The following is a 15,589-nucleotide window of genomic DNA, read 5'->3' on the forward strand; positions in this document are numbered from 1 at the left end:
ATGTCCAAATGCCTTTTAACATAGCACAAATCGTACATTAACTATTTTGCGTTCATTAAGTTAAAAATGGAGAAAATCTAGCAAATTTAGTCACACAATAAAAAGTTGAATGATTTATTTTTTTAATGGTACCTGTCCAAATAACTACAAAGTTCTTACAAAAATTATTCATGGCATATTATTCCTCTTTAAGAAACTGTTGAATGTGTTGACCGATTTTAGGTCAGTTTCCTGTAATGAATGTATGCCCATAAGTTCTAGCCAAAGAGAAGCCAAATGGTATAAACTGGCCTAAGGCCTTGCTAAAGGCCTGCTAATCACAGAATTGACAGCCTGTATTTCTGTGGGAGAAGGACAGATTACCCATTTACATGTACTAATTTATTCAGTGAGCAGGATATCTGACGACATGAGGCAGGTAAATGGTCTGCCGAAGAGACACTGAGCTGAGTGTTCTTCAGCGAGGGTGTCCCACAGGGCTCAGTATTCTGCCCCTATCTTTTTTCCCTCTTGCTCAGAACACAGCCCTCTCTGTTTTGGTTTCACCCTAAGTTCTCTTTCATGCACACTACCTACAGTCCATGGCACTGAGAAAAATAACTAGCACAGAGCCTGTTGCTCCTGGATTAAAATGCTCACTCTGTATAAATGAAGGAATGTGCCTGTGTTTTACAGCTGTAGATGAGTATAGCAAGAGAAGGGAAAGACAGAGGAACATATGTTTGTGATTTAAGACCTAAGGGTGGAGGTCTGTTTGGAACTTTCAAAAATCTCTCAGACAGCTGCAGCTTTTTCCACAGCTGGAGTGATTTATATTTCATTCGGTTCAAATTTGAGAAGCTCTCCTATTTGAGATGCATTTAAAAGAGACAATAAATGAATGCATGTCCTCTACAGATAAAAACACCAGAAGGATATTAGAAAGACATAACCTTTCAAAATGTGCTATGAAAGAATTTGCTACATGTTTAAACCAAGGGGTCAAAGTTTAAAGTGGCCACTTTAGCCCCTGCTGAACAACTGTCATTGAGATGAATGGGAAGATATTATAGACCTACATGGGCAGTACTGCAAGCTTCTGGTGTCATGTGACTAACCTCGATCTGTTGGACGGTCAGATCCAGGAAAGTGTTCTCGTTACGGACACTAATGAGGCTCTTGGGCCCTTTGCAGCCCATGCTGGTTCCCAGACCTCCATTCAGCTTCACCACCACAAGCTTATTCAGACTGTCTGCTATGTTGTCCGGTATACCCTTCACCTTAATCTTATCGTATGGCTGGATCTGAAACAAAGACAAGAAAGAGAAACAACTGTCAGTCAGGGCATACTTAAATTTTTTTATCAGCATCTGGAGGTTTATATTATAAGGACTGGAGTTACATTCAGTGACTACACTGAAGTTTCTAAATTTCATCCAGATGCTGTTGCTATTGGTATGTGTGCCTCATCAGATTCATCTTCTGCAAAAAAATCTGAGGGGGTCAGAGGTCAACTGTTGAGGTTAGTGAGCTGTTATGATCATGCCTGCGGTCAGTCTTCAAGAATCATAGGATCAACTTACAAGCACTCCAATCATCCACCGCACACATTGTGCAAGCATAACATTTCTCAGAGACAGAACAAATGGCCATGTTTAACCGAATAAACAGTCCGACTGCTGGATCAATAAGGCAAGGGGGAGAGAAAAGGGAAGGAGAGAAGAGAGAAATATTTATGTTTTTGAAAGGAAAAACCTTGCTCATTTCTCTTCATAGAGCATCACCATGAGACATCACTGATGAGTCAGATACCAATAAAATATCACCACACACACACACACACACACAAACAATCAAACACAAACATGAAGAAAGAAAAGGAGAAAGATCTTTAAATCTACATCACACACAGCCACATTTCCATGACATAAACAAACAGACAGATGGAGAGGATGATGTAACCAAGGTCATCTTGTTTGTCAGGGAGAAATCTGTGTAAGAAGGGGGTAAAGAATTAAAGAAACAGTGATCCCCTTGCTCTCGAATGTTCACGGACTGGCTTTGATCGATCCAATATGGTGGACGGCTTACGTATAGCGGCCCATAGAAACAGCCGCTAATGAGGCATCTATATCTATGCGGCCTACTGTGTGTTTATTCAAATAAAAACATTCATCATGTATTTTCATCATGTTATTCATCATGAGGCATCTTTACACAGCCGAGTTATGGCGGCTCTAAAGCGGCTCTGTGTCTGCTTAAAATTCTGTGTAAAGACGCAATGCTGCATTAAAGCAGACTTAAAATATGCCGGGTCTGATCCACCTCGGCCCCTAGTATCAAAGGCTATGCTGAAACAGCTTTGATTCAGTGTAAATGAACGCGAACTTGTGCCGCCTTAAACTACCCTATTGTCATGACAACTGCCTGTACGTCAGCTCACGCTGCGCGAGAATCAAGAAGCAGGAGACAAACCATTAGGAATTAAGATAAAAGAGTCCTGTCCTCACATTTAAATTGAAGGGAATTGGGAATTGAAGATCGGAATTATATTCATTTTGCGGAGAGGTGTAAGACCTTAATTTTTATTAGTTTAGATTGTGTAGCCCGTTTGGTTTGCGAGCAGCATCAGCCTCATCTTGTCAAAAATGCCCCTTTGTGGTGGTGGTGATAGTAGGCTAAATGTTTTAACTAACATTGTGATGCTTGAAGTGTTTTATATCTATGGATTTTATTATAGGCAAGACAAGTCCAGTGTTGATTTGACAGGCTAAATTGATCAAACATGCGGTCGGCCGCTTGATCGTCACTTTAAAAAACAAAAACTTTAATTTAACAAACCAAAAAATGCTTCAAACATTTTTCTAAATTGACTTAATAAAGAAACGAAACGAAATATAATTACTTTTACATTAAAAACAACACTGAACTATTTTAATGGCTGCAACAATGTGTCGCCTAATAGGGAGGATAAAAAAATAAAATAAAATAAAAACCACGGGCTCCAGCTGGACTCAGGCCGAAAATTTTGATAAGCTGTCGGACACGGGCTGGGCTAGGGCCTAGATTTGTGGCCTGTGTAGGGCTCTAACTCACATCGTCAAGCAAACCACCGTCGTGTGTAATAAATTGGCATTTCCCATTTGTAATCTTCCTTTTAAGAGTCTGGCAGATAAACGCACTGCAACATTTCCCTCAGATGGGTTATGCTTAACCCAGTCGGCGTCACTGTGATTGTGCATTGTAATAGTATATTCCAAAAATAATCTCTTTGAGAACGATAGGCTATTTGATATTAGATTTGATATTTGCTTCTGATATATCTGCTGTCATGAAACGCTATCATTGTTCATTTGTTGTGACTGCTCCAAAGTGACTTTGTTTCTTTTAAAAAAACTTTCGTCCACTTTAAATCCTTGCGGTGATCTAGCCGTAATAATATATATATTTTTTTATAGCATTTGTTCAATCAGGCACAATTTTATTACGAAATATAAAACAAGGCTATACCATAGCCTACAGGCCTATACAGAATCATGACAAACATCAAAAGCGCCAGCACGTAGAGGAAAATAATTTAAATTTCTGTATTTTTATTTTATTTTTATTTATTCCATTATTTTATAACACTTTGTTAAAACTGTTGAAATGTTCAAAGCATTGTTCCCCGCGATTTTCATTCCTGTGTAAATGCATTTATGCCGCTTCAGAGACTCATTAAACGGTCTGTGTAAATGCAAATTTTTGTGATGTTATGCCGCTTCAGAATCGGTTTCTGTGCCACGTCTGCTGTGTAAAGATGCCTATGTTCTTCCACAAACTGTGAGGACAGTCTATCCATGAATATTCAGCCACATTGCTGTAGAATGACAGGTAGAGTTGAATATTATATTAAATTTCACTTTTATCACACGGCATTCTATTGTACTAGCTGGCAATAACCTACTATGTAAATATTGCCATATTCAAATAACATAGTATTCATGTCAATCCAATGCATTTCAAATAATATGAATTGCGGTTTTGTAATTGGGTTCATTGTTTTGATTGGCTCGGTTAATTCCACTCTACTGTGCAATGAAACTAGGTCATCACATCAGTCAACTGTGTATTTAAAAACAGCCCTGAAAATGTATCTTCTCTGTATTGACTTGACTGCATTTTTATAATGCATTTTTATGGCCAACAAACAAACAAAAATGGCAGGCACATTCATAATGGCATCCTTTAATACTCCTCATGTAAAATCATTCAGCATGACTATGTGTTATAATGTGAACGAAAATATTCAGTAGCATTAAAAACAGAGAGAGACAGAGCAGCATATCTCTGTCTCTTTTGTTGATATAATATAAAGATCTGAAAACAACTCTTCTGGAACCATTCAACACACTAACTGGCCTTTTTGCACTAAAGAAAATAGCACTTACAATTGCACTATTGCTCTACTACGCTACTAGTACTTCCACAAATTTGATATGGTAACATTACTTGTATTATTTCCTGTTTAATTCTGCTTGTATCTCACATTTTGGATAAGTGTTTGCTAAATTAATAAATGTGATTTTATTTGTTTATCAAAAGTCCTATCAATCCTGCCTCTACCAGGTGGACTTGTGTCCACCTGCTTATTGTTCACCAGTGAGTCAATGGGCCTTATTGATGAAACATGAGCAGAACAAATTTCTGTGTAAATCATATATACAATAATTTGTCTAAACTGTAACAATTAATTTAGTGCGTTAATAAACATACATTATGCACAGATTTAGGATTCAGACCGAAACTTGTTCTGCTCATGTTTCATGAATAACACCCATGAATGAACCTCTGATTAAGTGTTGTTATTGTTGCGGTCATGTGGGCTAAGTATTATTTCTCTAGTTTTTAGTGTGTTCTCAAATTAAGTAGCATATAAATCATTGATCCTTTCCTTTTGAGACCGAAAGTCAAGATGGACATGTATGTAAATGAATTGTTACTTCAGACGTTATCTGTAATGTTTATGGTCTCTTAGGGCAGGATAAGCGATATAGAAATCATTGGTGTGATGGGTGTGAAAAAATTTATTTCTTTGTGTACAAAATTATACAGAAAATATTGAGCATGAATATATATCTGGGATAACTGTCATAAATGTATTTGAATATACAATAAATATTACAATACATACAAGCCTCTATTACTATTGCACTGTATTGTATTAAAATCAGGCTTGTGCAAAACAATTTCAGAATTGGCCTCCATTCAATTCATGAGTTGGAATTTGAGTTGAATTGACTCTGCCCCACAGGAAGTTGAATTTGAATTGGAATGACAGGGAGTGGAATTAAATTAATGTCAATTCAAAGAAATTCCACACAGTCACACAACAGAAAGCATGTGTTGAATCTCACATACATCCAGAGTTAGGAAGGTTACTTTGGAAATGTATTTACTTGCTGTTATAAGTTACCCTTTATGTGGTTTGGATTACTTTATTTGGATTACTTTATCAATGCAAAGCAATTTCCTTTCAATTTGATTAGTAACTAATTAAATTACACATTTTACCTCAGTAATACAACTAAATACAATTACATTAATTTTGTAACAATTTCATTACACGTAACTAGTCTCCTCAACCCTGCATACATTTTGTTCGAAAACATAGATAATGATCAAATTCTTTAAATAAATTACCCCCTCTTAGTATTGTTTCAATGTTATTTTCATTTCAAAGTAATAAAATAACACAAAGTTGTTTTAAATGCAGTTATCATTCCTTCCCATGCAAAACTCACCGAGCAACACTGTTGCATCTAATTCTCAATATCTCCTCAAATGTTCCACACCAATGTTCCACAAAATTACAATTACAATAAATCAAACTTAATTATTTGTTCTGTGACTAGAGCTTTTAACATTCATTGCTCGAGGAAAATATTTCCTGTTAATGTAATCTGTACAAGTAGTTCAAACTAATATAATTTATAGAATATGTAATGCAATCATATCTGATATATACTGTAAAGCTTCATTATTACGTACTTCACTTAAAATATGTAAATTAATTTCTTTGAATTGTTATTGAATTTCAATTCTGCTTCCTTTAATTCAAATTCGAGTTGTAATTCTAGATCCTGTTTTTGACATCAATTCAAATTCAAGAATTTAATTGGAATTCAGGAGTCATTCTCAATTCAATTCTGAATTGTGCACAAGCCTGCTTAAAATCCATGGTTTACACAGTGTAATGGAAGATCTCATTGGATTGCACTTCGATATGACCCCAGCTTTGTATTTATTGAATCTTAATGCGAACAGTCTGTTTAAAAAAGATGCAATACAGCTATTTGTTGTCCTGGTATACTTAGCTAAAAAAAGGCATTTTGTTACTTTGGTCTAGATGCAGTCAGCTTTCACTTCTCTGAATAAGTTGTGAAGCGCTTGTATTATTTCTTGATGTATTTTTGTTGACAAACATCTACTTATAGATGAACCAATAAAAAGCTACAGGTCAGCTCAAATTCTATAGCTTTTTACTAGCATGACAGTTTGCAAATAAATTAAGTGTTATTTGTATATTTTGTTTAGCTAAGTATTTATTTGAACAATGTTTAAGTCATTATCTTTACTGCTTTCGAAGTACACACTGTTAATGAACACACAGCGGAATCATTTACAGTTACTAAAATAAAAACAATATTATATGACAACATAACCACAGTGAATAACTGTACATGGAGAATTAAGTTATGTGCGCATGCCTCACAAAGCATATTTAGATTTCAGAAGAATCATTGGTAACAAATGTAACAAATGTTGAGGTGTCTTGTTCATCAATTGATTTGATATTCGCTACTGTAATGAAAATGGACACATCTTTTAACTAGTAGGATAAATTCCCAACTTTAAACAAATAAATAACCATTTAAATGTGTAGGACGTTTGTGCTGTAAGAATGTACAGGGAAACTTAGGATATAAAAACGCTCGTAATGTAGCTTTCACATTAAAATCTGAGGATTTCCAATTAATTCAATAGATTATGAGGGAATACCAATATGGTGGCATGGCTGATTTCATGATGACCAATCCAGTCATTTATATAGATTAGGGGTTGAGTCAGATTGTTGAAATGTTGTTTCTGGGTTAGCCACATTCCATTTGCTCAAAACACAAACCTGTTCACACATTCACAAACACACACACACGGATAATAAAACCTCACTGTTCCCACAGCGTCACAAGACCAGAAACTAATTAGCTCAGTCAGAAAGCCACAATTACAAGTCTGTTCGTCTCAGAAGCACATTAGAAGAGCTTCTCCATCTTGCAGAAAGAGAGGCTGATGAACAACTACAGTGCTTAAAGGTTCACAGAAGTAATACACTGCATTTGAAGGTGAAAATTACCTTAAAAACACAATTATTTTGGTCAATTGAGGCAGGAAGACTCAAACAGGAAGGACAACATTCCCTTTGGTATGATTCAGATGCATGCAAATTATGAAAGTCTGTTTCCTTTCTGTTTTGTCTGTACTCCAAATTGCTGTTGTATAATCTACAAAGAAATTAATTTGTACTTCTTTGTATGTCAGGTTTCACCGTTCTGTCGGGATTAGTTACATAATGTTATGAGTTTAATACATGCTTGAAATTTATATACAGTATATCATGTATTAATCTCATGACATTTATATGCCACATTCAAGCATGTATTATGACTAATCCTGGCAGATTTAAATTATGAAACAATGACAATTTATTTCCAAGACCACATTGTAGTAATGACTTTATGAATTTCTTCACTAAAAAAATCGAAAGCATCAGAAATACAATTATAAATGTACAACCTTTGACAGCGTTTTATGATTCAGCCTCAATTATCACCCCTGAAGAACAACTGCAGTGCTTTACAACCATAGGACAGGAAGAGCTAAATAAACGTATCATTGCTTCTAAACCAACAACATGTTTATTAGATCCAATACCAACTAAACTACTGAAAAAGAGTTACCTGTAGCAGAAGAGCCTCTTCTCAATATTATAAATTCATCTTTATCTCTAGGTCATGTCCCAAGACCATTCAAGATGGCAGTTCTGTCAGATCCATTAAGTCAAGAACACACATGACAATACAAATTATTTAGAATTTTTTATTGAATTGCAATCAGTTGATGAATTCTGAATTAAATTTTGTTTTTGGCGGTATGGCTCTGTTCAGGGAGTCCTCTGACCTTTCATGAGCACCATGAAATAGCAGAGAGTCAAAGGACAGCAGCAGCATTAGGGAACGCTCAGACAGTTTAGGACTGGGAGAGCTTAACTATTCCCCCTATGAACAGAGCAGCAACAATGACATAACAAATGCCACGTTATACACGACAGGAGGAGGTGGGGAGGTGGTGCGTTGCAAAGCAGCGAGCATCAAGTAGTAAGAGCGAACTGAATCTGCTTATAATAGGTGCCCTGTTTTTAGCATAGCCATTAGCAGCGAGGGGAGTTGAAACAGCTTATGCAAATCAGCTGATGAGACCGTGGTGTTGTCAATCACGTTAGCAGCGTCTTGACTACTTGGTCTGCCAGAACTGACGCTGATGCTCAATTTATTAAACCTCTCATTAAGAAACCACAACTAGATCCAAAATAATTAGCAAATTACAGACCCATTTCAAATCGTCGATCCATTTCTGTCTAAAATACTAGAAAAAATTGTGTCTGCTCAATTGTGCTCCAACTTGCACGAAAATATCCAAGAAAAATTTCCGTCTGGATTCAGACCCCATCATAGCACAGAAACTGCGCTCATTAAAATCACAAATGACTTATTCTTAGTTGCATCTCAATACTAGTTTTACTTGATCTTTGTGCCGCATTCGACACCATAAATCATAAAATACTCTAGATCTTCTACAAAATTACACTGGTATTCAGGGACAGGCATTAAAGTGGTTTAAATCGGATCTATCAGATCGTTACCAATTTGTCTATTTAAACTGGGAAAAATCTAAGATAACGTCTGTAAATTATGGAGTGCCGCAAGGATCTGTGTTAGGCCCTCTGCTATTCTCAATATATATGCTGCCACTTGGTAATATTATAAGAAAACAAAGAATTAGTTTCCACTGTTATGCCGATGATACTCAGTTATACATTTCAGCACGACAAGATGAAATCACTAAATTATCCAAGCTGTGTTAAAGGTATAAAATATTGGATGACCTGTAATTTTCTCCTATTAAATTCAGATAAGACTGAGGTATTACTTACTGGACCAAAAACCTGTACATAGAATCTCTTAGAATATAATTTGGACTTAGAAGGATATTTCAAATGTTAAAAAAACAGCCGTCTTCCAAAAACATTGCTTAGCTATGGAACATGTAATCTGTCTCTGATGCGGAAAAGTTAGTTCATGCATTCATGACCTCTAGACTAGATTACTGTAATGCATTACTAGCTGGCTGTCCTGCCTCCTCAATAAACAAGCTACAATTAGTCCAAAATGCAGCTGCTAGAGTTCTTATTGGGTCAAGAAAATATCACAACACCAATTCTAACATCCCTACACTGGTTACCTATTAAGTTTCGTATCAATTATAAAGTATTGCTACTGACCTATAAAGGCCCTATACGGTTTAGCTCCTGTGTATTTAACTGATCTTCTATCGCCTTTAACCCATCACGATCTTTAAGATCACTAAACGGGATTCTGGTAGTACCTAGGATATCTAAGTCCACTAAAGAAGGAAGAACGTTTTCATTTTTGGCACCTAAACTATGAAATAGCCTTCCTAATAATGTTCGGGGCTCAGACTCACTCCTCCAGTTTAAATCTAGATTAAAGATGCATCTCTTTAGCCAAGAATTCACATAATGCATCTCATAACCTTGTACTCCAGTTTTATCAGTGCACATGATTGTCTTTGCTTTGAACAGCAGTTACGCTAATTATTTTCCTGTTCTGTTTTATCTCGGGACGCCCATTCCGAGGTAACTAGAGAGTCTGTCAGCTCCAGTTTGAATCCAGCCCCTCATAAAGACTGCAGATGACCAACACCTGTGAAGAGACGACTCACGCACCCATGCTAATTTCTATATACCCTAATCATTAACAGTGTTGTGCAAGTTACTTCTAAACTGTAATACATTATAGATGACTTGCTACTGTAATTTAAAAGTAATTCTTTACCTTACAATGTTACTGTCTCAGAATTGTAATGTTACATTATTCCTGTATTACTTTTGAGTTACTTTCACCAAAATAACTACAGAAGTAGACCTTAACATTAAAAAATGACAATGTACTACAGAGCATTTTACATCCAGTAGAAGGCGACATGATGTAGCATAATGACTCTGGCCTATCCAGGCTACTAACAACATAGCATATAATTGGCAAAGTGAAGGCTCAAGACAATGCAAGAAAGGATGACGGACAGAATTAAAAACGATCCAAGTCTGTTAAAAGTATGGTAGCGGTAAAGTGATTATCTGGGAATAGCTTAAGGGTCTATTAAACACAACTGTACGAATACAGAGTTTAACTGATGTAAACTCTAATTCCATGACAAGATGCACATTTATTCTTTTCTTATTGTTGTCATTATTATTTTATTCTCTTTGAATTCAAGAGGTTCACTGCACAACACAAAACAGTCATGCACAAAGTGCTATGCTAGTGCTATTTTGCGACGTCGATAGTTATTTCGGTTTTAGACAAAGGTTGCATTTGACTGCATTTGCATTTGACTATTACGTTCTACTTGTCCTTATATCTGACAAACTCGAAGTAATGGGCATACGTCCATCTCACGTATGTACAGTAAGACAAGCCATCTTCATTCATTAAGTCTTGTTTATACTTTCGTTTTTCTCTGCAGCGAGAGCGTCCGCTGACTGCACGCGCTTCGTCCATTTGGGGATGTGTTTACCCATCATATATGTGCATTTCTGAAATGCATAGTGTGGACAAATTGTTGTTTAATGATCAGTGTTTTGAGAGTAGCCTAACGCGCTACAAAAGTAATGCAATACTCACTTTAAATTGTAATGTAGACGTATGCATTTTCTGTGAAGCTGCTTTGACACGATGTGTATTGTGAAACGCGCTATACAAATAAATGTGAATTGAATTGTATTGTATTGTATACAACAAACATTAAGTCACAGTTGCATTAATCTTTAGTAAGCAGAGCAACGAATCAACAATACTACTTCTATGGGTTTGTTAATACTGTGCATATTTACAGATTTTAAGATGATGACGACAGGAGTATTAGCGTGAATGAGATGAAATGTCTTTGAGAGATGACCGTAGTGTTGCCGTTTATGATAGACATGTCCAGATAAGCGTACAGTGTGTGAGCAGTGCGTCTTATCAATATGAATCAGCAGATCAGGTCTGTGTGGCCGATGATTTCCCCAGCACATTGTGAAAAACACTGTTTCAAACACCGAGTTTGATCATGCACAACTGCACCAAACAGACACGGAGAAGGATATAACCAAGTTAAGCACAGTCATTTCAATTTAATTCTAAATGTAGCTCTTAATTAGAGCTTTGTTTTCTTACCAATAAATCACCAAGACAGTTCAAACATTTCATGATATTTAATTTGTACAAAGACTTTGATTTTTGACCTGGTTCTTGTCAGGCTCAGCCACTGCTGAGAAAAAAAAAGTTTACCCAGTGTAAGGGTGAAATTGGTCTATCAGGTTTTTGAAGTGGGCTTGTGTGGGAAATGTCATGATGAACTCGACATAAAATCTGGGTAAAAGGTTCTTGGTAAAAGTTCCAGTGACTTGATATTTTTACACCACAAATATGTCAATCAGTAACTTATATTGAGTATAATATATCTAATGGGATGACATAGGTCATTATTACAGCAAAGAGGTGGCATGATGTTGCAGGGTCCAGAGGTTATGTGGCAAGTTCTGGCAACAGGCGAAGACTGGTTAGCTTTTATACACCCATCAGATGTGAACAGTGAACGAGCACATAGAGCCCATCCCTCAGTTCCTCATCCCAAACCAAACAAATTACAGCACTTACTGTACATACTGGAGGAATTTTCAAGTAACAACTTTGCCTTCTCCAAATATCCTTACATTTATATGCACACGTAACAGTCTGTCAACTTTTCTTTTTAAGTCTGAAAGAAGTTGGAAGGAGCTTAGTTTTAGTTCTTGTCTTGTATGTGCACTCAAAACAGGAATTTATGGAGTGATGTTTTTAATATCCTGTTCAGATAATCTTGCTATATGCTGCAGACTATAGCATCAATCATTGCACAAGCAGTTTCATAGTAAAGCCTGCATGTGGTTCCTCAAAGAGCTAAAAGGCTTGCGTGTGGGTTTCTGGCTCTTAGAGAGGATTGCATAATCATTACAGACCCAGAAGAAAGCAGGCCGACACTGGATTCTTTATGTGAAACACAAACACACACACAGCCAAATCAAATTAGGAAACACTTTTGTTCATGGTTTGTCTTCCTTACACTCACCCTTGCCCACAGACACTAATCAGTGTTAAAGCTTTATTTATAATTTTCCTTGCACACACACAATCATTCACACTAGGTCTATCTACAGGCTAATACTGTAAATCTAACTGGACCCAACGTTTTTTTTCTTCTTTGGATACTTAAGTACAAGTGTATGAATGTCGAATCCATCAAATTAAAGGTTTCCCCTAAAAATTTTAAATTCTGTCATTAATGACTCACCCCCATTTCGTTCCAAACCCGTAAGACCTTCGTTCATCTTCGGAACACAAATTAAGATATTAATGCGCAAAACAAAACATTTTTTGTTAAAGACTTTATTCACTTTTATATATATACTTTTGTTTTGTTGCACAAAAAGTATTCCTGTCACTTCATAACATTAAAGTTGAACCACTGTTTTCACATGGACTATTTTGACAATGTATTTACTACCTTTCTGGGCCTTGAAAGTTGCAGTGATGTTGCTGCCTATGGATGATTGATTTCATCAAAAATATCTTTATTTGTGTTCCAAAGATGAACGAAGGTCTTCCGTGTTTGGAATGACATGAGGGTGAGTAATTAATGACACATTTTTCATTTTTAGGTGAACTAGCCCTTTAATTCATGCTGGAATGTGGGAAGCTTTTAAATCACAGCTGGCTGAGCCTGATGCGATACTAATGCCCTCAGATGAGACTCAAAGCAGAGGCTCTGAGTGCTGGCCGCCTCTCTGTTTTAATACTTGAAGTGTGTATAGACATACTAGGCTTGACTTTCTCTGCATATTCAGTTTATAGGTCTACAATCAAAGTAACCAAATATGGGCTAAATTAATAATACAAGCAAGTGTAAGAAATAGGCTTGTCAATCGCTTATCTTACCGAGTCCTCAGGGGGCCTGTTGATTTTTGGCCACTCTACTGAAGGTCCCTTCACCTGCAGAAACCGGTGGAATAACTTCCTAAAGCCTTCAAAGTCCTTCTTAGACACCTGGGGAAGAGAGCAGGCAAAAAAAAGAATGAGTTATTGAGGACTGTCCTTCCAGTTTTCCCCTTCTGAGAAACAAATAATACATTTTCAGTACTTTTTGATATTTGACATTAGAGAGATATTTTCAGAATAGAGTCAAAATGCATTTTTTCAATCATCAGTACTTAAACTTTTAATATTTGCCTTTAAATTTAAGGACATCAGCTTTATAATAATAATAATAATAATAATTCTAGCCTAAACAATTCAGCATAAAAAAAACAACCTGCCAGCATTACTTTCTAATCCTGTTCTGTACAATCTGGCAATTAAAACTTCTAAAGGCTTCTGAAATAATTACCACCCTGCTGTGAAAAGTCCTCAGGCCTGGTACTCAGGCCTCTCACTGAGAACATCATTAAAAATAAAAACCTGTTTGATGAAAATCCATAAAACTGAGAATTTTAAAGTTAATTTCTATAGCTCTGTATTTTAATCAAAGTGTAACTTTGATAATTAAACCTTGAAAGAAAATATACAATATTCCCTCCCTATTCTATCTTATGCTACTCTAAGTAATGTCCAAAACTTTTTTTGCCTCTTCATGACGGATCGCTTCCTGTGTTCCTCAGTTGTAAGTCGCTTTGGATTAAAAGCTTCTCCAAATATCTGCTAAATGAATAAATGTAAATGTAATAATATGTTTATCAGGATTTCAGTAAGTTGGCTCTCTCAAGCCAACTTAAATATTGACTGAAGAGAACAACAGTCAATATAAACCAGATAGTATTTATTTAGGTTTGTCACAATACCAAAATACCACCGATACCACTTCCAGAAAATGTGTATGATTTTTGATACCGCAGTAAAACTTGCATATTACAATCGAATATAATATACACTACGGTTCAAAAGGGGCAGTAAGTACATTTTAATACTTTTTTAATCTCAAATATATATATATTTTTTTAAAGAAATGTATACTTTTATTCAGCAAGGATTGTATTACATTTAACATAAGTGACAGGAAAGATTTTAAAATATATTTTAAATATTTACAATTTACAGTGCTTTTGATATCCCTACTTAAAAGGCAGCTACAATGTTTCCATCTGTAAACTTATGACTTCTATTCACATGACCTTATACTTTATTTGAGCTAGCAGGGTGTGGATTTTAATACGTCATTTAACAGTAAATGTTTAGGTGGGATTATGGGAGTCTGTGTGTAATGCTGAGGGAGGGGGTGACACTAGCGGTCAGCATGTGTCATGGTGATGACGGGAAAGTCTGATTATTACCATATGGTGCTGAGGAAAGGCTGGGGTGAATTGCCAAACAGCTCAGAGTTTTACTATCTGACCTGCTCAAATTAACCCATAACTGAGACTTTCAGTGTAGCTGAAGAAAGAAAAATGAAAGAAGGGTAAAGCGTAGGGGCTGAAGAAAAGCCAGAGAGAATGAGAAAGAAGATACATCATGATGAAGCTAGTCTCATGGTTGCAATGAAATCTCTCCCGTCATACTGGCACGTCATTCATATGCTGATGGCACCCAAAGAGGGTTCCTCTCATTTCTCATCTTTGCCTCCTTGTCCTTTCTATATGCACTAATGCTGTGAGACTATAACAAATAAATGATGATTTCTATTTCTAATTAAAAGTGCACTCACATGAATGAAAACTCCTGCCATATCTGTAGCCTAATAAAAGCTGCTTTATTTAACATGGAGCAGGTCGGCTCTTGGTCTGACATGTTGAGATCACATAACCAGCCAAATACTACTCGCTTTATCCTGAAGAAAATGTATCATGGTTTCCACAAAAATATAAAGCAAAATTATAAAACAAAATTACTCTTTTTTATAAATCATAATAAAAAAGGTTAGCTGAATTGAATGTGTTTAATTTTGTGTAAGCTTGTATCTCACCTCAGCGTCTGCCCCTTTGGCCGTGCTTAAGAGTTTCTCCAGCTCAACGTGCATAGAGCTCTCCAGCTGCTGTCGCATTACTTCCTGAAATTGTGCCATTTCGTAGATGTTGCTCGGTAACTCTTTACTCAGACCTACAATTGAAACCACACACCTTAATGTTAAAGTTTCTTACATTGTCTCACATAATTTTGATGATTTACTCTGTGGAAAATAGTACCAATAAAGAATATAG

The 15,589-nt window shown here is 36.1% G+C and overlaps 1 protein-coding gene across 2 annotated transcripts in view; it reads right to left on the reverse strand.

Annotated features, from left to right (window-relative positions):
• Window positions 1-15,589, reverse strand: part of ugp2b (UDP-glucose pyrophosphorylase 2b) — a 43,329-nt gene that overhangs the window by 21,798 nt on the left and 5,942 nt on the right. For both annotated transcript variants that reach the window (XM_079833559.1, XM_079833558.1), the window contains exons 2-4: window positions 15,355-15,488; window positions 13,338-13,445; window positions 1,098-1,283 (exon numbers count right to left, since the gene is read on the reverse strand). In XM_079833559.1, coding sequence (XP_079689685.1) covers window positions 1,098-1,283; window positions 13,338-13,445; window positions 15,355-15,453 — 393 coding nt within the window. In that variant the 5' untranslated portion in view covers window positions 15,454-15,488. The remainder of the gene's footprint in view (window positions 1-1,097; window positions 1,284-13,337; window positions 13,446-15,354; window positions 15,489-15,589) is intronic.

This window comes from Gobio gobio, assembly GCF_949357685.1.
Source record: "Gobio gobio genome assembly, chromosome: 13".
NCBI lineage: Eukaryota > Metazoa > Chordata > Actinopteri > Cypriniformes > Gobionidae > Gobio > Gobio gobio.